Source organism: Scardinius erythrophthalmus (assembly GCF_964197995.2).
Source record: "Scardinius erythrophthalmus genome assembly, chromosome: 11".
Classification (NCBI taxonomy): Eukaryota; Metazoa; Chordata; class Actinopteri; order Cypriniformes; family Leuciscidae; genus Scardinius; species Scardinius erythrophthalmus.
In genome coordinates this window covers 37,614,505-37,637,018 of record NC_138231.1, presented here as the reverse complement: position 1 = coordinate 37,637,018, position 22,514 = coordinate 37,614,505, and the positions used below count along the sequence as shown (strand labels likewise).

At 36.4% G+C, this 22,514-nt stretch overlaps 3 protein-coding genes across 17 annotated transcripts; 2 read left to right on the top strand and 1 right to left on the bottom strand.

The window, feature by feature from the left end:
* Nucleotides 1–73: 73 nt before the first annotated feature.
* cdca4 (cell division cycle associated 4) lies at nt 74–6,070 on the bottom strand. 8 transcript variants are annotated; one of them, XM_081378025.1, is made up of 6 exons: nt 5,676–5,924; nt 5,281–5,426; nt 5,059–5,168; nt 4,051–4,075; nt 3,491–3,577; nt 80–2,501 (listed from the first exon to the last, which is right to left on the bottom strand). In XM_081378025.1, the coding sequence occupies exon 6, from the start codon at nt 2,492–2,494 to the stop codon at nt 1,628–1,630; it is 867 nt and encodes a 288-aa protein (XP_081234151.1). In that variant the 5' UTR covers nt 2,495–2,501; nt 3,491–3,577; nt 4,051–4,075; nt 5,059–5,168; nt 5,281–5,426; nt 5,676–5,924; the 3' UTR covers nt 80–1,627. The 8 variants fall into 8 exon arrangements, with proteins under 8 accessions (XP_081234155.1, XP_081234151.1, XP_081234152.1 ...); XM_081378026.1 differs by lacking the exon at nt 3,491–3,577; XM_081378028.1 differs by lacking the exon at nt 4,051–4,075 and having other exon boundaries at nt 5,676–5,772.
* A 2,770-nt stretch (nt 6,071–8,840) lies between these two features.
* LOC308698126 (E3 ubiquitin-protein ligase TRIM65) lies at nt 8,841–15,885 on the top strand. Of its 5 annotated transcripts, none has more exons than XM_081378017.1 (17): nt 8,863–9,120; nt 9,303–9,992; nt 10,111–10,206; nt 10,356–10,589; nt 10,743–10,902; nt 10,990–11,121; nt 11,310–11,405; nt 11,495–11,623; nt 11,718–11,819; nt 12,009–12,128; nt 12,268–12,363; nt 14,113–14,214; nt 14,311–14,430; nt 14,583–14,678; nt 14,756–14,884; nt 15,042–15,131; nt 15,230–15,885. In XM_081378017.1, exons 2-17 carry the CDS (start codon nt 9,411–9,413, stop codon nt 15,253–15,255), a joined length of 2,310 nt encoding a protein of 769 aa, XP_081234143.1. In that variant the 5' UTR covers nt 8,863–9,120; nt 9,303–9,410; the 3' UTR covers nt 15,256–15,885. The 5 variants fall into 5 exon arrangements, with proteins under 5 accessions (XP_081234146.1, XP_081234147.1, XP_081234143.1 ...); XM_081378018.1 differs by having other exon boundaries at nt 8,864–9,120; nt 11,495–11,611; nt 15,230–15,884; XM_081378020.1 differs by lacking the exon at nt 14,113–14,214 and having other exon boundaries at nt 8,841–9,120; nt 15,230–15,884.
* Nucleotides 15,886–16,197: 312 nt separating this feature from the next.
* On the top strand, nt 16,198–21,785 carry ftr79 (finTRIM family, member 79). 4 transcript variants are annotated; one of them, XM_081378013.1, is made up of 12 exons: nt 16,211–17,049; nt 17,168–17,263; nt 17,413–17,646; nt 18,190–18,349; nt 18,434–18,544; nt 18,646–18,735; nt 18,951–19,070; nt 19,213–19,308; nt 19,629–19,745; nt 19,889–19,984; nt 20,326–20,433; nt 21,096–21,785. In XM_081378013.1, the coding sequence occupies exons 1-12, from the start codon at nt 16,363–16,365 to the stop codon at nt 21,179–21,181; spliced, it is 2,001 nt and encodes a 666-aa protein (XP_081234139.1). In that variant the 5' UTR covers nt 16,211–16,362; the 3' UTR covers nt 21,182–21,785. The 4 variants fall into 4 exon arrangements, with proteins under 4 accessions (XP_081234142.1, XP_081234139.1, XP_081234140.1 ...); XM_081378014.1 differs by lacking the exon at nt 18,434–18,544; XM_081378015.1 differs by lacking the exons at nt 18,951–19,070; nt 19,213–19,308 and having other exon boundaries at nt 18,428–18,544.
* The last annotated feature ends 729 nt before the right edge of the window (nt 21,786–22,514 follow it).

Here is a 22,514-nt window from a genome sequence, read left to right as displayed (position 1 = left end):
CAAGTCAATTCTCCATTACATGAAAACATTCAAACCAGTTTAGAAAAAATAAATCGACACCAAATGACCAAAACCATGTCATCACTTTATACCCAACTCAACTCAGTTACTGGATAATCTTGCCACTTCAAATGTCACACTTCACACAACAAATGTCCTCTGTGCTCATCTACAGACGTTGATGACAGCTTAATAATTACACCATTAATAAAAAAAATAATAAAAAAAACACACAGAATTGTTTTCATAAGATGTACCTTTTATTAAAAAACGTTAAAAAAAGCTACAATGCTCATATAAAATGTTTATACTCTATACTAGTTTAAGATCATACAATAAAAAAATCCTCTTAGAATTTAAGTGAGACACAATGTAGAAGAACACAATTATCAAAATGTAATAACCTATAATTTGCACAAACATAGTTTATGCAAAACTTTACTTTAGGCAAAAACAAATGATATATATGTAACAATGGGAAAATGTTGGGTAAAATAAAACCATCTCTTGTTGGCTGATTCTGAAGTATATAAAAAAAGAATACTGTACTAAATGCATTTTAAACACTTCATACATAGAAAGTGTTATGACACTCAATGCATAGAACTAGACAAATGTCTTCTCATTATGAGGGGTCTAGAGGACTAATAGACAGATATACTTATGCCATTCACCCATATTAAAACAGTTAACTTGCTTAAAATCAATACTTAAACCAATGATTGGTGCAAATCAACTTACAAAGCACTAATTCTGTGACCGATTTACTATGAGCAAAAGGCTTTGGTCAATCAGTCCCCTAGAGTTAAAAAGCCACCCTGAGTTTGACCACAGCCAATACTCACCGTTTGCAGTAAATAAATTAAATAAATTAAGTCACAATATAGAATGGGTTGGCCCCATTATACTTCATTTGTTGATTAGACAAAATATAAGAACGTTGATGTCTAACAACAAACAAAACCTACGGCTGAGCTGATTGACAGCCAACTGCAATCAAACCTTGAGAGGAAAAAAAAAATACTTTGTGCAAACAAGCACATAAATGTGAAACATGCATCAATGTATGTATATTTGGTGCTTTTTTGCATACTGTTGTATTGAATTAAGTTCCTTCAGTTTATGGATTTTGATAAACAGAAAAGTTGAGTTGTTGCACATAAGAATCTAATCTCTTCGTTTAAAATCAATCTGCAGAACATGTACATAATGTACAGCAACATATTACAAGAAGAATCTATTGTAAAAAATATATATTTATGTACACATTTTAGACAATCTTTTGTCTTCTTATGAAAATATCCCAAGCTTTACAACGTTTGTATACATCTTGTTCTGCTCTCTGTAGTGTCATGAGTATAACAAATAAATTAAATTTAAAAATAAAATAAAAAAAAACACACACACACACACCATGTCTGGACAGACAAATACAGAAAAAAATTATTAAAACATACAAAGGGTATGCAAATAATATGACTATGGTCAGCTCATAAAATCAAGGCCATCCTTCACAAGACATCAACTCTTTTCCCTGAAAGGACTCCAGACTTTACTTGCATTCCATAAGGAACAGAAAAGCCATTGACATTAAGACAAGCGTGTAAGTCTCTGAATAAGGTCTAACCTAAGAACCCACAATGATTTCCATGATGTGATCCAGTTCATTGAGATCAGAACGACAGTTCGGTGTTGACATTATGGAAGGAGAACCGTGTGAAGGTCCCAAGCTGTCAAGGAGGTCATAAGGGCCCATCTTGGGTGCACTCTGCATGCCGGTCAGCATGGTGTCCAGATCATAGTAGGAGGTGTCCACGTCGGAGAAAAGCTCCTCAAGAGCAGAGTCTGGACCCGGTGAACCGTTTTTTATTTCAAATGTCCCAAAAACTTGTCCAATGGTCTTTGGACCCTCAGTGGAAACTTCATCCTCGGTGTCGATCTCCTCATCTTCTCCTGAACCAAGTCTAGAGTCTTCAAGGACCTCTTCATCCCTCTCTATGCCACTGAGCTCATTCTTCTCCCAGCACTGGCCCATACGCCCTGCCAGGTAGACATTAGAAACAGTATCTCTAACTGAAACGGAGCACAGTGTTTCATCAGCTACCACCTCCTCTTCACGGCAACCTTCGTAGCTGATGACAGAAAAGACCTTAGGTTCTGCATCCTGCTCCCGTGACCTGCAAAGGACCTCAGTGGCCACCAAACGCTCAGAGGGGCTCTGGCCTGCACTGCAGAATGCTTCAGTGACCATATGCCAGCTGCCATCATGGGTCATCTCCTCCTGAATCTGCCTGACCGTGTTGGCAATGAGAACCGAGCGGCAGAGGTTGGGCTCCACCAGCATGTGGCATAACTGCAGCTTAATGAGGGACATGTCCAGCAGCGACTGCCGCTGCAAGCTGTACGAGGATGCCACCCTGGCACCCAGCAGGCCTTCTTCGGATATATCTTCACCACCATCGGAAAATTTACGCTTGGTGCCCTTGGAGAACATGTTTAGCCTACAGACAAAAAACAAAACAAAAAACAAAAAAAACAGGATATTGATGGTTAGTTCACATTCATCCACTCCTGTTTAGGGAATCAAGTCAATCCTGACAATATCAGAACTATAATATAAAACAAATAGTGGAGTTGTCAAAAAGTACCGACTTCGATACCAAGTCAGTCGGTCCTGAAATTTAAAAAATGTGACACTATGAGCGCTGTTGAGTAGAATCGTAAACACCTCTGATTGCCCATTGTACTCACGCGCTCATCAGATGTGTGTGCTTTGATCATTGTAGCCAATCACAGAATGATGAGCGCGTGAACACAATGGCCAATCAGAGGCATTTACGATTCTGCTCAACAGCACTCAAAGCATCACAATTTTTAAATTTCAGTACAGACTTGGTACCGAAGTCGAGACTTTTTGACAACTCTAACCAATAGAAATATCAATGAGAAAGGATAAATTCAAGAAGCATCATTCTATGTAAATGCAGTTAAGTGAATTCAGCCTAACAAAAACATACGGACAACAAATCCAAAGGGAAAATATTCTCTTAGAACACCTAGGCTAAATACTATAAAAATGTGCAGTGAGTATATTTAAATAAATCATATAATAATACTAATGTATGATTAATTACTTGCATATTAGAATAATAAATTGTATTCTAAATTAAATACCGGATCTTGGTGAGTAGAGCCTAATAAACTATGGATCAACTAAATGCATTAGTCTAATTGAAAATTAATTAAAATGCAACAAACTCCTACATTTAAAATATTTTTGAGGCCACAGATCACATCTTACATTCACGGTCAATCCACAGCCACCTTAAGTATGAAAAATTCATTTTGTAATGTAGACATTTGCCCATGAGGAGGATCTTTTTTCTTTTTTAAAGAAGGAAGTGATCTACACTACATTTAGTTAAAAAAAATGTTGGAATTATGCTTCAAGCCTTTGAATATGAATAAAAATGGAGGTGAAAGTAGATACCCCAAACAGAAAGTCTAATGTGGAGAGCCACAGTACTGAGACGAGGAGTCCCTGTCTCCGTGGCCAGCCAACCAGGGTTACAGGAGCCTAAAAGTAACAAACATGCATCCAGTATAGGAAAAACACATGACACCAACCAGCATGACAAAGCACATTATCTGTCATCACACCAGCTCTTGACCAACTGAGTGTTTGTGAGCATGTGTGTATGTATGTAGGGAAGAGAAGGGAGGGGGCACAGGGACCTCTGATCAGCTACTTTTGTCAAATACTGGTGGGTAGGTGAGAGGTGGGGAAGACATAAGACGAAAGCTAAACAATGGTAATGAGTTACATTTTACACATCAAACTCTATGCAAAACAAGCAAACCAACAAATTCATTGAGTGCAAGCACACACAAAAATCCACCACATAAATTGCAAAGTCATTTCATGTTAAGAAGGATGACTTAACATAATGGAGATGATTTGCTTGACAGTTACCAAGATCACACACAAGAACTTTAAACCCATAACCACATTGTTAACCAGATATATTAATGGCATGGTGGTTTGCCTACCTGAAGCATGGGTGACATCCCAGCACTGTTGAAAAAAAGACCAGAGTGCAAGCTGACACACATCCACTGCAACTAAAACTACAACCAACATTTCGTATACCAGCACTGTATTCTGTTTATGTAATAGAGAGTGCTGCAGGAATGAGTCCTAAAACCCAGAAACGAGTTAGCATTTTTAAACCTCTGATTCCATCATCCCAAAGTCAATAGGTTTTTGTATAAATACCTAAAACATAAAGTCTGATAAAAAAAAAACTCAAGATATCTTCATTCATGTTTTATTCTATGACATTAAAATACATCAGTAATACCCCACTCCTTATTTTTATGCTTGTATATGTCTTGAAAAGGGCAGTTGCTTAACAAGTGGGTCTACAGAGGCTATCAAGGATATTAAACATCATCACATCAAACAGGAAAACTCATCTACCGCTTTTACAGCCTCATTGTATTTATACTCAACTATTCTATCTCAAACTTTCCAAATTGTAGACTTTAAAGAATTATAGATGTGTCGGAAACCCAGTGATGGTGACGTTAAAGTCAAATAACCATGGTATAGTTCGTTAATAGTAACTTTAACTTTAGCTTTTTACTTCTGTCAATTGTGTTTAGGCATCACAATTCATAAAAGTTGTTTTCATTTGTGATGATTATAGATGAACAAAACAGGTGAGAAGAATCATTAAATTTTGTTCATTACAAAGCTTATTTTTTTTGCAATTATCCAAATGTCAATGTAAAAATACTGTTTTTTTGTTAATGGTACAGGGTGATGCTAACTTCTGGGCTGGCCTACAAAAATATGTTATCCCTGCTGCACTCTATATCTAGAAAGGTTTTCAGGAGATCTTCATTTGCCCTTAGGTATAAGAGTTAAGGAATTCTACAGAACTGACATTCTTATTCTACAAGTTGTGACACAAAATTAATAAAAAAATATATATATATATATTTTAAAACAAAAAATCCTTCCAGTAGCTGGAGTCTAAGCTACATCAAACTTACAGCGAAGGAGGCAATGTGTAATTCATCCACAGTGAACGTATCATACAGGCTCCACCCAGACAGACTCACTTCCCCTCCCCCACCGCACTGACGTGGTCAAAAGTGCGCTACTGGGTAAGTAACAAAATAAATAAAAAGCCAGTAAATAAACACCCAAACTCTTAATACGAAGATTCGATAAACAATAATCCACTAGATGTATATAAAAAGGAGGTTACTCACAGACTCCCTGACATGCGAGACGGGGAAACAAAGGTATAAACCTCTCTGCTGAGACGACAAAGATGGAAGCCATTTTGATTTTTCAAACGGGTCCGCTGGCTAGTCAACTTCGCCTCGTTTACGGCCAACCCAAACAGCATCTTCAACTTTTCCACACGTTTACCGTGTCGACAAAATGCACATGAGAGTGAAATATATACTTCGAAAACACACATGACATGTAAAGGCAAATAACAGGGACGGCTAAACATGGACTGCACGGTCACTTCCGCAAACATGCCGCTTTTCGAAATCGACCGCGCATTTAACCATCGCGGATCGAGATCTTCTAAAGCGGCGCGACTACATAATATATATTTTATTTAAAAAGCACATCCCAGTAGGCTAAGACTTACCTCGTGTTTTTTTGGTGGCGAGCGTCATAAGCGTTTCGTAGGCCTGGTTTAATACTGAAGCTGCAGCTCCTTCGGCCTCACCAGCACAGATTGCAGTGAGCCTAGCATACGGCGAGCAGCAAGAGGCAGCCAGCTGCAGCAGTGAAAGGGCCGATGGGGGCGGACGCTTTTGCATCTTGATCGACAGCAGGCCATCGCAGGAACGGGGAGCCCCGAACAAAAGCGTCTGTGATTCTACCCATGGGCCCCAACTTCAACAATGCACATCTTGTTTTTGAGGAATCTTAAAAATCAAATGGACATGCACGAATTTATGATTTCACAAAGTACACACTGAGTTATTTATTGGTCCCATTTCTCAGCCATTCCCACTGCAGCCCGACATTCAGAAAAGCAATTAACATATGAAAGATCCACTTTTTATTGAAAAGTAAATTGAAGACAGTGCCAGAAATGTATTTTGTTATAATGTGGCTATATTTGCACAATACACATCTGGTATATCTGGTTATTTTTTAAGATGTGAAGATGTATTCATTTTATGTAGGCTATAGTATAGGCTAATCTAATTCATATGCTTAAATTGAATCAATTAATTTAACATTTAAATAGTTGTCTGTATCCTGGAGAATATACAGATGTTTGAGAGGCCATTGGAAGAGATACAAACTGTAGAACTGAAAAGAAAAGCAATATTCTGAGGAAAAACAAAACAAGTCTATTTTTTTTTTCCTTAGTCTGTTGGGAACAGCTGGAATTTTTCAGAGGTATTTTTATGTTACCCTTGCCCTGCACTTTATTGACCAAATTTACTTGTGGGCCTATAGTATTTTTATAGATCTGTCAAAAGCTTTTGATACAGTTAATCTTTACATTTTGTTGGAAAAGCTGTATAATTATGGTTTTCATTATATTACTGATAAATGGTTGGAAAATAAAAAAAATTGGACCCTTACTATTTCTTATTTATATAAATGATTTGTCTAATGTTTCAAATATTCTTACTCCAAGAATGTTTGCTGATGACACAAACAGTTCTTTCTCACTCAAATTTTATTTAATTGATTAAGAATGTAAATGATGGTCTTATTGCTTATGCTAATTGGTTAAATTTAAATAAATTATTTTAAAACATAAATAAAATCTAATTTTATTATTTTTAGTGGTAAAAAATTATACCCTAAGGATTTATCAAGGTGCCTCAAGTGTTGACTACAAAATTCCTGGGAGTTTTTGTTGATGAGAGTTGGAGGGAACAAGCTGATGTGAGCAGAAAAAATACATACATTTAATACATACACATCTTGTCTTACTCTTAACTAGTTCAATTTATCCGTATCTCTCATATTGTATAGTTTAGGGCGTGCACTTTTCCTAGTGCTCTTCAAAAAACTATTTATGATATTAATGTTTGTCAAATATGTGTTTTCATTTATAAAACATATTCAAGTGAAGGTAACATTCCAGAGCAATTTCAGATGTAGTTTAAAGTAAATTCACAGGTTCATTGTCAATTAATTTGTCAATCTTCAGATTTTCATCTACCTAAATTTCTCACTAGAGGTCAATAATCAATAACATTTAGGGGCATTAAATTGTGGAATGGTTTATCCCATCTAGCAAGAAAATGTTCTTCTTTAAAATGTTATAAAATATGTATAAATTATTGTATTGCTGCATTGTAACTGTATTTTCTTGTATTTTATATTTGTGCAAATAAACTAAAGCTAAAAAAAACCCTAAAGCTATATGTCACTGCGCCACTGCCCTTTGTCAATTCGAATTATTTAAGTAAATAAAATAAAAGCAGACTCATTAGCCTATTAATAATGCTAAGTTTAAAATGTATCTTTGACCATATATTTGCATTCACTTTTACAGTTCTACTGTAAGGATGAAGTTAACTGTTTTTCAAATGATAGTATAGAAATTCTGCACATAATTTTGACAGAATGCTAATGGAAAATAATACCCCAACTGTGAATTAAAAGTACAAAATTATTATAAGTATTTAGTTAATTTGGCAGGGGCACTGGAAAGTACTAAGCTGTCTGCCTTCCGTGGTCTGGCAGTAAAAACAATAACATGATTCATGGTTTTCCATATTCTGAAAAAGTGAGCTGTGACTCATTGCTAAGATACTGTGAGGTTTGTCTCTGGTACTCCCAAAATGGTTTCAATTTAAATCAAAAGGTCAGTTTGTGCCACAAATTTTTTGCCAGTTTGTGGTGAATTTGTGTTCCTCCTCAGTGACTCTAAACAGTGAGGGATAGTTCACCTAAAAATGAAAATTACAAATCAATTTCTCACCCTCGTGTCTTTCCAAACCTGTAAGACTTTCATTCATCTTCGCAACACAAATTAAGTTATTTTTTATGAAATCTGAGCGATTTCTGTCCCTCCATTGGCAGCTACGCAACTACCACTTTGACGGTAGAAAAACGAATCCATATGAATCGGGCGTGCTGCATAACACTCGCTCAGACGTGCTGCATAACACTCGAGAATGAACCTCATTGGTTCTTCTTGCACGTCAAGCGAACATGCTTGAGCTTCTGTTTACCACAACTGATGTGTGAGTTGATGAATGTTTATATGTGAAAAAAGATTATTTTCAGTCTGTTCATCATATGAAGCCATCGTGTCTCTTCAGAAAATTTGAACTAAACCACTCAATTCATGGATTAGTATTACAATCTCTTTATGAACTTTTTGAAGCGTCATAGTTGCTTAGACTGTCAATGGAGGGACAAAAATCTCTCAGATTTCATAAAAAAGATAAGCTTCAGTTCATTTGTGTTCTGAAGATGAAAGAAAGTCTTAGGGGTTTGGAACGTATGAGGGTGTGGAATTAATTAAATAATTTTCATTTTTGGCTGGACTATCCCTTTAACTGCGTAACTCCATTTTGTTGACAATAGTTCACTCCACTTAAATTAGGTGACTGGCTTATTAGAAAACATTGAATCTTGGAGAGAATTTGTCTCCAAATCAATGCTGATAAGACTTAATGATGGTGTTTAAGGATTTACATTCGTTTAATGGATCTGCTTATTTGACCATGATAAAAAAAAACGTACTCTAAAAGAAGAAGAAAGTTTATTGTCACATAACAGATTGAAACGGAATCTAGATTCATTATTTTCTATTCGGTGTCTCCATCTAGTGGGTTTGGAGGGTGAAACCCCACACATCAAAGGACACGCATTCATGATGATTATAGTTTACGTTTACACAGTAGCCTCGAATCTTATTTTTCGACGTTTTTTCTTTCGTCCTTTTTTTGTCTCAAAGTTAGATTATTTCTAAATAATCAATTTCATACGCAATAAAATTGTGATAAACGTGCACTTTCAACAAACAAGCTGTAAAATAGACCAAAGGTCAGAATTCTTTGAACGTTTCCTGCCACCATACTATGAAGCACACGACGGATTGTCATCAGGTAAATATATATAGGCCTCTATATAATATATATATATATATATATATAGGCTATATATATTTTAAATTCTGTATTTAAACTGTATTTGTGTTGTTTGTGTAGGCTGTTTCACGATTATTATTTTTTATCACGGTAGCCTACGTGTTACACCAATTCTTTACTTTCACTTTCACTCTCTTTAGATTTCACGACAAAACTTTTCTTGAGCGGGTCTTTGATAAACACCCTCCGTTGAATCGACAACTTCAAGACAAATCTTTTGCAGTGTCTCGGAACGTGTTGAAAGCAAAATGGCAGAGGCTATACTCGGAGATAACGACCAGTACAGCTGCTCGATATGTTTGGATTTGCTGAACGATCCCGTGACAATTCCTTGTGGACACAGTTACTGTTCGAGCTGTATTAATGAATGTTGGAATACAGCGGATCTTAAAGGGACATATAAATGTCCACAGTGTAGACATGCCTTCAATTCAAAGCCTCCACTTAACAAAAATACAATACTTGCTGAAATAATGGAGAAACTGAGGCTACGAACAAAGCTACATGTGTCAGAGGCTGCTCAAAGTCTTGCTGGACCTGGAGATATTGCATGTGATTTCTGCGTTGGAGAATTGTTCAAAGCTGTCAAGTCTTGTCTGGAGTGTCGAGCTTCTTACTGTGAAACACACGTACATCCACACTATAATGTTCCAGCCCTGAGGAAACACAAGCTGGTGAAAGCTACCGTCATGCCAATATGCTCCAAACATGACAAGCTCCTTGAGGTTTACTGTAGAACAGACCAGGTTTGTGTCTGCATGCACTGCTTAATGGATGACCATAAAGGCCATGACACAGTGCCATCTACAATAGAGCGTGATGAGAAACAGGTGAAGATGTCCATCATTTCTTTCTTTCTTTAATGACTTGTTAATTAACCATATTATAAAATGCTATTCACAAATGTTTTCAGTGAGATTAAACAGACTGTGATGGATTTGTCCTTAGATGAAACTTACAGATACTCAGACAAAAGTCAAGCAGACAATCCAGGCAAAAGAGAAAGAGCTGCAGAAGATGAAAATGGACATCACATCCCATTCAGTGAGTTCTGGTGCAAATAACTTTAACATTTAAACTGAACGATTCTGCATTAATCAGCTGACACAAGGGTTAATTACTGGGGTGATGGATCTTGTAATCGTAAACAGCATTAAAGAGATAATATTTTCTTTTGCTTTGGTTCTCCTCAGGATTCTGCTAAGGAGGCTGTGAAAAACAGTACGAAAGCCTTTACTGAATTGGCCAAATTTATTGAGAAAAGAGGTAATGAAGTGATCGAAAAGATAAAAGCTCAAGAAAAGGCTGATCTGGACGAAGGTGCAGAATTACAAAAGAAACTTGAGGGGGAAATTACTGAGCTGAAGAAGAGGGAAGGAGTCCTGGAGACATTTCTACAGACAGATGACAACATCCACTTTCTCCAGGTACAATCACCATAAGCAATGTGATTATTTATTCAGAGTCTGCGTTATAAGAAATAAAGGACTGTTCAGATATTTGACATTTGTAAAAGTGTGACTATTGCCAGTTCTTTTAAAAGTTATATTAATAAAATTTTTTATATTTTACCCCCACAGAATTATGAGTCTATGTCCTCTTCATCTGGATCTGTTGAGTTTCCCAGTCTCTCATTTCAGCCGTGCTGCTCTTTTGAGGACATAGACAAACTTGTACGTGAACTTACTGGGAGACTGCAGACTACTTGTATGCAGGAAACAAATAAAACAATTAATAAAGGTAAATGTATTAATTAATAAATTAATTTCATGATTTCTGGCATCTAATTGTACTTATGAGTGATGAAATGTTTTCTGTAATTTTCAGTTTCAGATTTGTCAACAAAGAGTCCTCCATTTGACATTGAAGTTGGAGACACAGTCCGTGTGAAGCCGTCTGTTGTTATTCCAACACACAAATGGGGATCAGTTTCTTACACTAGCATTGGTGTTGTTAAAAGTGAGACCCTTGACTGATATTTATCTGATAATTTATATAAGGCATGAAAATTCATGCCATTTGCACAATAAGTGAAATAATGAAAATATATGTTGCCGTCTCACTGGATGCCCATAGTACTACAGAGTGAGAAAATAGGACATTGTGTATATTAATGATTTTTGTTGTTGTTGTTTTTACTTCTGCAGAAATTCAGGGCAAGTTTTTGACTGTAGATTTCCCAGAACAAAAAAACTGGACTGGTGTAATTTCAGAAATGGAGCGTGTGACCAGTGCTGGTTCAGGTAATCTGTATTAATGACACAAAAGCATGCAGACTGTTAGAATATTACACATTGCATCTAAGCAGTTTGTAATATTTTGCTTGTTTCAGATTTGTTAACAAAGAACGCTTCAGTCGACATCAAGGTTGGAGACAGAGTGAGAGTAAAACCCTCCATTACTACCCCAAAACATAACTGGGGTAGAAACGTCACACATAAGACTGTAGGTGTGGTAAAAGGCAAGAACTATACAATTTTCCTTACACAAATCATTAATTATCAAAAAATCCTCACTTGAGTACAAGTGTTACAATATGAACTTGTTCTTTTTAGACATTAAAGGTGATGACAGTCTGGTTGTTGACTTCCCTGGACATGCAAACTGGAAAGGAATTCTCTCTGAAATGGAGCAAGTAACTAATGATGATGAGATTGGTAAATAAATGTTTGAAAAGTAGCAGCTCCATCAGAAATATGAAATAGAGATTCTACTTCTACAAAACAGTTGCTTATCTAAAGGATGAAGCACAAAGTGTTTAAAACAACCACATTTGCTCTATGAGAGAATAATCTTTTATAGTCTTCCATTAAACACTCATCTCAGACCTCCTTATAACATTTCAGGACCTTCAAGTCTAGACTCCAATATTAAGATTGGAGACACAGTCCGCGTGAAGCCGTCTGTTGTTACTCCAACACACAAATGGGGAGCAGTCACTCACAAAAGCACTGGTGTTGTTAAAAGTAAGAGCACTGACTGACACTTATATTAGTCATGCAAATGTATGAAAATCATGAATGGGGAAATAAATTATTGTAGGCTCACTGAAAGAGTGAGAAAAAGCAGCATACCTTATATTAATGATTTGTTTTACGTTTGCAGAAATTCAGGGTGAGTCTTTGACTGTAGATTTCCCTGAGCAAAAAAACTGGACTGGCATAGTTTCAGAAATGGAGATTGTGGCCAGTGCTGATTCAGGTAATCTACTGAATTTAAAGACATTGTCATTCAAATAACTGCCGAGATTTTCTTCGCTGCAGCTTAAATGTTGTGTTGTGCCCTGAAATATGCCTACTGTAACATTTTACTTGTTTCAAATTTGTCAAAAATAAACGCTCCAGTTGGCATCAAGGTTGGAGACAAAGTCAGAGTGAAAGCTTTTTTTACCACACCAAAACATAACTGGGGTGCTTATGTCACAGAGGTGGGCGATATACCGGTGGACACGATTAACTGGTAGAAATTTGTCAACGGGTAGAGATTTTAGACGATCGTCTCTATCACGGTTACTCTCTCACGTGACGATGCTGTGCTGCACTGTCACGAAAGCGTATCGTTTACATGCGTTTTTTAGCATTTAAAAGCATTAAAGGTATAGCGGAGGATTTTTCCAAATTTGAGAAAAGAACCGCCCTCTCCACTTTTTGAAAAAATGCACATGCGCAACACTCTACCTGCTCCCGAGAGGGAACGCCTATTAAACGTGTGCACGAGAGAGCATTCACGAGCTAATCACAGCTTACATTAACTTTTACTAGCAGTGATTTTAAATGGATTTCTCCAAATAGCATGCCAAACTTTACCTGTCAATTAGAAACTTCGCGACTGAGGCATCAGTGGGAAGCCCTACCTGTGTTTTGAGCGCCATCGTGTGAATCGTGTGCACGAGCACGTACGACGGCCTTACGTAAACATATCACCAGAATGATTGACACTTAGGAGGACCAATAGTCTTGATGATCCACCCGGAAAAAGAAAATCCTCCGCTATACCTTTAAGCATTTTTAAGTATTAAAAACAAGTGATTTTAAACCCCTGAAACGCAATAAACAGCGAAAGAGAACATGCTTAGCTATTTGCATGCGCTGTCTGAGAGACGCGAGCACATAAAGCCTGTGAGTACTGAACTGAGTTCTTTTTGCTGCACAATTGGGCTTCAACGGTTAAATACACATACTTGCGTGTCAAAATGCTAGTCTTTGCAAGTATCCTCATAAACACACGTCTTAAGTGAATGTAAACAATTGGGAAAGAAAACTCATGTGTAACAGTATATTGGATCCGTGCATTCGATCTTAAAGTGACAGCAGCCTGATATACCTGCTGTGGTCTGTGTCATTAATGTTAATCAAACAACAAAAGAGAAAATCTCTCATTGCTCTTGATTGAATCACTTTTGTAACTCTTTGTAACATTGTGAAGAATATGCAGTGTTTTTTTTTATACATTTGATTAGGCCTACTTAATACAATTTATGTAGTATTTCTTATTTGTATTGCTTGATGTTTTTCAGGTAGGTCTATTTCATTTGTGTTTTTGTCCAATTGTAGTTTGTTCTATTTCTTGTAATTATTTTCTTTGTTCTTATTTTATCACTGACTTAACTTGTCTTCTGTAAGCTTTGAGAAGTGCTTTTTTTTTCTTCTTTTTTGTGATATTGAAATTGGTGTCAAGAATTATGAGATTTCAATAGTATCAAAAATGTTGATATCATAACCTTATTCAAAGAAAAAATATCTTTATTGTTATAAACTGTATATTGTTATCGTGAAATAAAGTTACTCATATTGTGATATATGATCTTGGTCATATCGCCAACCCCTTTGTCACATAAAAATGTTGGTGTGATATAAGGCAAGACCTGTTTTTTTTCCCTCAAATAAATCATCTATTATTAAGCAATCCTCACTCAAGTGTATGCTTTACAATATGAACTTTTCTGTTTAGACATCAAATGTGATAACAGTCTGATTGTTGACTTCCCTGAACATGCAAATTGGAAAGAAATTTACTCTGAAATGGAGCTAGTAACCAAAGATGATGAGTTTGGTAATAATACACAGTATCATTACAGTGTGGCAGAGACATTTAAGTAGCAGCTATTAAGTCTCGTCTCAGACCTTCGTAACACTCTTTGTATTTTAGGATCTTCAAGTGTGGAGTCAAATATTAAGATTGGAGACAAAGTCCGCGTGAAGCCGTCTGTTGTTACTCCAACACACAAATGGGGAGCAGTCACTCACAAAAGCATTGGTGCTGTTAAAAGTAGGTGAACTGACTGTCTTGATTTAATCATTAATGCATACATATTCAAAACATTGTGATTTTTACTAAAATAAATGAAATGATAAAAGTTTTTTTGTAGACTATTTGAGGAGTTGATGATGATTTCAATTATTTCTTTTTAAATTCTGCAGAAATTCAGGGTGAATCGTTGACTGTAGATTTCCCTGAGCATAAAAACTGGACTGGTTTAGTTTCAGAAATGGAGCTTGTGACTGGCTCATGTACAGGTAATCTTCCAATGCAAATTTTTGCATCTGATTGTACTGTAGTGAAAATGCTTTCTGTAATATTTTACTTGTTTCAGATTTGTCAACAAAAAATGTTTCAGTCGACATCAAGGTTGGAGACAGAGTCAGAGTGAAACCTTCCGTAACTACACCAAAACATAATTGGGGCGAACATGTCACACACTCGAGTGTGGGTGTGGTAAAAGGCAAGATCTGTGTTTCAATCTCATAGTCAGAACAAACTTAAGGAGATATAAACTACTTTCATATTTTTAACATATCCACAGTACATTTAGTATACATGAAGTTGCTCTTGGGAAAAAAAAAAGTATTTTAAGTAGGTTTGTCCTCTGATCTGGCTAGAGATCAAATTTGAGGATGTGATCGTGGAATTCCCGAAACACAAAGGCTGGAAAGGGATTCTCTCTGAGATGGAATTGATAAATGATTCAGGTCAGTTACCTACCTTAAGAATTTTTTTCTGAACTAGTTTTTGTTTGCGACCAACCTGCAATCAAAATCTTAAGCCTTTCTGTAATAATTTTCCATAGATGCTGAAGTTCCAGGAAACTCCTAGATCATGATGATGTGACCATGGACCTCCCTGTTCACCTTTTGCGTTTGTGACTGAGTTTTGATCATAGAAACTTGTGTCTTTTTGTTTTGTAAGTTTGTAGTCATGTATCTCTTCCAGACGATTCCTTTTTGTTCACATCTGTCTTACAGTCCTTCTGAACTCAGGAGAGTTATTTGATTAGACATGCATAAATATTGCGAAACCAGTTTCGAAACCAATCCTGTTCCCATTTTGTTCATGTTCTTCATTTTGACTCATGTGATTGCATATTTTAATATAGCCTAGCTACATGGGTGCTATCACCCATTATCAACTGAAATTTATGTTCCAGCTCAGGGGATGTGCACACTGCACACACACACAGAATATTGTTCAGTTTTACTTTAATAAGAATTTTAACAAATTATTAATATATTAAAGGCCTACATTTAATAATACAGTTCCTGTCAAAATACCATACAAGGATACAAATAGTGCTGCTATATTGGTATTTTTGTCTTTTGAGTGAACTTAATAAACTGTGCCCTTATATTCAGCCTGTGGTCAAAACTTGTATGTTTTTTTATACGGTATCTGTGACCCTGTTTTCCCCCCTAGTTGAGGTTGTGCCAAATAAACAATCATGACGGAAGCTAATTGTTATTACTCATAAGTTAGTTGTGTTGACCAACGGTTTAGTTCGTGTACATTTTTTGCCTTGCGCGACAAAACTACATTTCCCAGCATGCTCTGTGGCTCATTTACCCTTCATTACAATTCATTTACGCATTTTCGCTCTTTGTGTTGCATAAACGGTAAAATGATTTATTGTTTGTTTATAAAAGAGGACAAGGAATATGTAACATGTAGATTAAATACTTTGGGGTTCGTAAGTAGGCTAGCCTAATCATTTTAAGAGGAGTTGTTAAAAGTTCACATTAGCAGATATTAATAGGCCTAGGTGTCTCCATCAAGTGGTGATACTGAAAACTTCAAAATTCAAAGATCTACCACCTTAACCCGAAGCACGCGAGTCTCTTTTATGAAGAAAATACTAAATATTGTTTTGTTTTTTACGCTTCCCAGCTTACATAAATAAGCTACAATTTTATTTTTATATTGTCTACAATGACCAATCATTTCCTGCTTTCAGTTTCATGTTCAAATTTTTACTTTCACTTAGGCTATAAGCACGGTTCTTTTCTGACACAAGAAGTCGTTTTTGATAACGACATGGCGGAGGCTATACTCGGAGATCACGACCAGTACAGCTGCTCGATATGTTTGGATTTGCTGAACGATCCCGTGACAATTCCTTGTGGACACAGTTACTGTTCGAGCTGTATTAATGAATGTTGGAATACAGCGGATCTTAAAGGGACATATAATTGTCCACAGTGCAGACATGCCTTCAATTCAAAGCCTCCACTCAACAAAAATACAATACTTGCTGAAATAATGGAGAAACTGAGGCTACGAACAAAGCTACATATGTCAGAGGCTGCTCAAAGTCTTGCTGGACCTGGAGATATTGCATGTGATTTCTGCTCTGGAGAAGTGTTCAAAGCTGTCAAGTCTTGTCTGGAGTGTCGAGCTTCTTACTGTGAAACACACGTACATCCACACTATAATGTTCCAGCCCTGAAGAAACACAAGCTGGTGAAAGCTACCGTCATGCCAATATGCTCCAAACATGACAAGCTCCTTGAGGTTTACTGTAGAACAGACCAGGTTTGTGTCTGCATGCACTGCTTAATGGATGACCATAAAGGCCATGACACAGTGCCATCTACAATAGAGCGTGATGAGAAACAGGTGAAGATGTCCATCATTTCTTTCTTTCTTTAATGACTTGTTAATTAACCATATTATAAAATGCTATTCACAAATGTTTTCAGTGAGATTTAACAGACTGTGATGGATCTGTCCTTAGATGAAACTTACAGATACTCAGACAAAAGTCAAGCAGACAATCCAGGCAAAAGAGAAAGAGCTGCAGAAGATGAAAATGGACATCACATCCCATTCAGTGAGTTCTGGTGCAAATAACTTTAACATTTAAACTGAACGATTCTGCATTAATCAGCTGACACAAGGGTTAATTACTGGGGTGATGGATCTTGTAATCGTAAACCGCATTAAAGAGATAATATTTTCTTTTGCTTTGGTTCTCCTCAGGATTCTGCTAAGGAGGCTGTGAAAAACAGTACGAAAGCCTTTACTGAATTGGCCAAATTAATTGAGAAAAGAGGTAATGAAGTGAGTGAAAAGATAAAAGCTCAAGAAAAGGCTGATCTGGACGAAGGTGTAAAATTACAAAAGAAACTTGAGGGGGAAATTACTGAGCTGAAGAAGAGGGAAGGAGTCCTGGAGACATTTCTACAGATAGATGACAACATCCACTTTCTCCAGGTACAACCACCATAAGCAATGTGATTATTTATTCAGAGTCTGCGTTATCATAGGCCTACATTACGTGCAGCAGTCTGGTTCTGGAAATAAAAATCCCATTCATTCATAGGGGATTTGATTTTTAATGATAACTTATATCATTAAAAACTAATTGGTTGTGACTTGATTACTGAAAAATGTACTATTGCACTATTACACAGCTCTCTGGCATACTTGATTCTGATTGGTCAATCGCGGCATTGATTGGTCAGTCACACTATTAGTGCTGTACTATATATCAGTCCACTTATTCAGATAACTGAAAACGGTGCTACTTTCATGTTTCGTATCACACCGCAAACTTGTCTTATGTTTTACATGAACTAAACTGGCAAAATGTACCATCTCAATAATATATTGTGATCAAAAATAACCTTGTAATGTTGCTAGATTTGGATATTTTCTACATGTTGTACTACATTTAAGTATTCCTGTATATGACACATTAGAAAATCTAAACTCAATTTTTATTAATTAGACTATTAATGCATTTTTTTTCTGCAGAATTATGAGTCTGTGTCCTCTTCTTCTGGGTCTAATGGCTTCCCCAGTCGCTCTTTTAAGCCTTGCTGCTCTTATACGGATGTTAGCAAACTTGCCTGTGAACTTAAAGAGCGACTGGAGACTGTTTTCAACCAGGAAATAAATGAAACAATTAAAAAAGGTAAAATTACCAAGGTTTACTTTCACTGGTCGTATTTGTATTGTACCTATGATGAAATAGGCCTATAATATGTTTCAGATCTAGCCACAAAGATCAATCTAGTTTGCATTAAGGTTGGAGACAGAGTCCAAGTGAATCCTTCTATTAAAACCCCTGATAAAGGTGTCAGGCATAAGAGTGTGGGTGTGGTAAAAGGCAAGATCTGTATAATTCTCATGGTCACAAATGGTACATTATGGTGCAAGGCATCACAAATGAATATGTGCTGCACACTCATTTACATGTTCTTCTTTTAGATATTTACAGTGATGAGAGTTTGGATGTCGACTTTCCTGGATCCGCATGCTGGAAAGGGATTCAGCCAGTAACTGATGATGATGAATGTGGTAAATATACAGAGCAGGACTTGAGTTTTTGTCATCTAAGTAGTAGCTGGCCTGCAAACGTCTGATTAGATCTGAACTGGATAAATATTTTTGCATGGAAACACACAAACGGGATGCTATACTGTTTTAACCCAGCTCTAGAGAGTGAGGCATTAAGAGTTTGAAATTGCCACGTCAGTAAATTATGATAGCTTATTCTGCTCATTTTATTTCAGGAACCTCAACTCTCACCTGCAAGATTAAGATAGGAGACAAGGTTTATGTGAAGCCATCTGTTAAAACTCCAAAATATCTATGGGGTTCAGTCAACCACAAAAGCATTGGCAGTGTAATAAGTAAGAGTGTAATCTGCTGTCACTGATCTGACAGATTGATACGGTTATTGTTAAGAACTGTCAGATTAGTATTATTTATAATCATTCACATATTAGGTTTGCACATTCCTTTTTAGGATATTAAAATATTTTCTCTCTCTAGATGTGCATGGTGAGACTGTGACAGTAGATTTCCCTGAGCAGGAAGGTTGGATTGGAGAGGTTTCTGAAATGGAGCTTGTAGTCAGTACTGATTTAGGTATTGCTGATTTGATATATTTTGATGCCTGTATAGTTCTCACTGATAAGTCTAGACGTAGTTATTTTTGTACACTTTCAACAATTCATCAGTGGTCAATGTGTGCCACTCCACTTGGTTTGCTCTACTTTATTTTTTATACAAAGACAATATCTTCAAGAGATAACTAATCTGTGCAACATAGCCCATTGTGTTGCCTGATTTATGTCTGATCTAATTCATGTGTAGTGCATTTTTTCTCTCTCACTTTTTACATGTATTGTTGCCTTGTGTAATATAATAGTCTAACTTTATGCCTAACTAGTAACACTACTTCTTAGGGTCCTCCGCTCAAAAGTGCTTCAAGGTAGGAAACAGAGTCAGCATAAGATCTTCAGTGAAAGAACCAAAACATGGATGGGGATCAGTCACTCACAACAGCATCGGTGTCATTAAAAGTAAATACACACAATACCTGTCAATGATTTTACTAAATGCTAATACACTGAGATACCTTAGTCTGAAATTATACTATAATTTATGCATCACATACACATCAAATAATTTTAGGGTTATTGATATCTTCTTCTATTTTCTGCAGAAATCAAGGGAGAGTCTTTGACTGTGGATTTCCCTGAGCAGAAAGAATGGACTGGTCTACTTTCAGAAATGGAGCTTGTGAGCAGTGACGTTTCAGGTAATCTGCTGGATATTAGTATGTTATTAAACAAAAACACATAACCACTGCTATGGTATAATTAGGATACTAATATAGTTTTTATTAATATTTTGAATTTGTTTTTGTCATTTGTATTAAATGTCATTTTTTTATTAAATATGTTTAAATATGTCTATATAGTTTTTATTAATTTTTATTTCAGTTTTTGTTATTTACGCACATCAAGTTCAACTAAATGAAAATGCAACTTTCGCAACTTTTTGAAATAATATATATATTATGGTCTTTGATTTAGTGAATTATAATAATCCTGATCCATTCCTCCATGACTTTAACATTATTGCACATATTTCTTTAAGAACCCCTTAGTTTAAGCCCTGGAGCGAGGGTCCGTGTTAAACCCACCATCAGCACTCCAGCACATGGCTGGGGAAGTGTCAACAAGCACAGCATTGGAGTGGTTGTAGGCAAGTGTTATTGGCCAGTTAGATTGTGCTGAAGAACAATAGTATTTAAAGGGGACCTATTATGACTGCAGCTGGATCTCGAACAGTTTGTACTGATCCATCCTTGAGTAACAACTATAACCACGGTGTCCTCAGTGACTCAGATGTCGGAAGTCTATGGAGACTCTTATGTCAACAATAGAACATTTGTAAATAATAAAAAAAATTGATGCAGACATTGTAAATCTCTAGCTGCAGCAGTGAGTAAACAGAAAAGGTGAACTGCGGCGGCTCATGCAGGGCGGGATCTATGCTAATAGGGCAGATCCTCACCAGTCATGGGCTCAGCTTCCCTTCTCTTGTTTCCGCCCTTTCTTATTTGAAAACCACGAAACCATGCGTTTGGAGAGATTGTAAATGATAATGGGGATTATTAAAAAAGTATTCGGTGGATTTTTATCATTATAGGCTGGTTGTTTACACACACTGTGGACACACATCTGTGTTCAAACAACTTATAAAAGTGAATTTTGCATAATAGGTCCCCTTTAAGTCGCAGCTAGCTTTTTCTCTTTTATAAGAGTCAATGACGCTTTCTTAGAACATAGACAATCGATAATGACCACAAACAGAAATGTCAAAGTATAGCAGTAAAAATGTCTTTCTCCCCAATGTCTTAACAGCTATTGATGGCACCAAAGTGACTGCGAACTTCCCTGAGCAGTCTAATTGGACTGGCATTGTCTCAGAGATGGAGGCTGTACCTTAATGATGATGCACAACATTCAGGAGCTGTTGATTACATTTTTACTGTGCAAGGGTTTCGAATATGGAGATGTTTATGAATAATGAGGTTGCTGTTAGTTTTATGCACAGATTATATTGCCCACTGGGGTGGACAGTCTCAAAAGACCTATGGTAAGACTTTATTTTACAGTGTCCTTACATGTTACATGTAGTTTCTATAGTAATAACTATAAAATATGCATAATTACATAAACCAAACCCTAATCCTACACTAACCCCCTATAGTAAACACATGCATTTAATTAATATTACTCAGTACTTAAATGTATAATTACACTGTAACAAGGACACCTTAAAATAAAAGTGTAAAATAAACAAGTTAATTACATAAAGATTGCATAAAAAGGCATTTTTCCCACAACCATTATATACTAAAATGAACGTGTTAACATATGCTAATATATGTCTTTTTTATTTATTTACAATATATGCTAATATGTAGCTTAAGTGTGTTTATGTTCTTTTCATTTTTGTATGACTGCTCACAAGTAGGATTGGGTTTCTTGTTGACTTAGAATTGTAATGTTTTTGTTTTAAACAAATAAATTGTTTCTTTTCAAACCCTGAAATGGTTGGGTTGTAAATTATTGGCAGCATTGCAGCAACTCGATCAAGTAAAAAAAATTTATAGAGATCATTTTATTCTAAAACATCACACAAGTTGGGAAAAAAGATTGCATAAATACATGAAATATGGGTTAACAATAAAAACATAACAGATTCTCACTCTGTGTGTGTTTATGCTCCTTTGACGGAAACCTAAAGAGCAGGCAGACACGAAGAACTAATATTCATGTGCTGTGTTTATTCCTGTAACACAAGTATAATATTCTCTTTGGAGAGAGTGGGCTCAAACATACACACACAAATGAATCTCCTCTCAGCATCCATTTCTCCTGCTGGAGGGTGTGGCTGCACTGATAATACTATGAACGACCCACTATTTTCTTATAAGTCGCCAACAGAGGTCACCCAGCCATCATTAAAGGTAAGATATGCAATTTCGGAGTGGATAGCCATAGCAACTAGCCTATAGCTTTGAAATTGAATCCCACCCTACCTTCAGAGCGCTCCCGAAAGTCATGGCTCCTTTAAAACATATTTTAAAGCAAATTATATTTTTCCTGTGTAGAATTTAAATGGGTCCGATACATTTTGTGGTCTGACTGCACCGACTCGTGCATTTATCCGCTCTGTGCTATCTTGGCTTTGGACGGAGCAGACTGTGTGCTCGCTTCACCGGTTCATGTGACACTAACGCAAATCCAGACTTCTTTCGCCTCAGTGGAAAGCAT

Bases quoted from the DNA above. Each gene is read 5' to 3' on its own strand.
- LOC308698126 (XM_081378017.1), top strand. From the start codon at position 9,411: ATGGCAGAGGCTATACTCGGAGATAACGACCAGTACAGCTGCTCGATA. The intron at 10,207-10,355 runs GTGAGTTCTGGT...GGTTCTCCTCAG, and splicing joins TGGACATCACATCCCATTCA to GATTCTGCTAAGGAGGCTGT. The intron at 11,820-12,008 runs GTAAATAAATGT...ATAACATTTCAG, and splicing joins AACTAATGATGATGAGATTG to GACCTTCAAGTCTAGACTCC.
- ftr79 (XM_081378013.1), top strand. From the start codon at position 16,363: ATGACCAATCATTTCCTGCTTTCAGTTTCATGTTCAAATTTTTACTTT. The intron at 18,350-18,433 runs GTAAAATTACCA...TTTCAGATCTAG, and splicing joins AAATGAAACAATTAAAAAAG to CCACAAAGATCAATCTAGTT. The intron at 18,736-18,950 runs GTAAATATACAG...ATTTTATTTCAG, and splicing joins AACTGATGATGATGAATGTG to GAACCTCAACTCTCACCTGC.
- cdca4 (XM_081378024.1), bottom strand. From the start codon at position 5,850: ATGCAAAAGCGTCCGCCCCCATCGGCCCTTTCACTGCTGCAGCTGGCT. The intron at 4,076-5,675 runs GTAAGTCTTAGC...TTTTTTCAACAG, and splicing joins CGCCACCAAAAAAACACGAG to TGCTGGGATGTCACCCATGC. The intron at 2,502-4,050 runs GTAGGCAAACCA...TTTTGTCTGTAG, and splicing joins GGATGTCACCCATGCTTCAG to GCTAAACATGTTCTCCAAGG.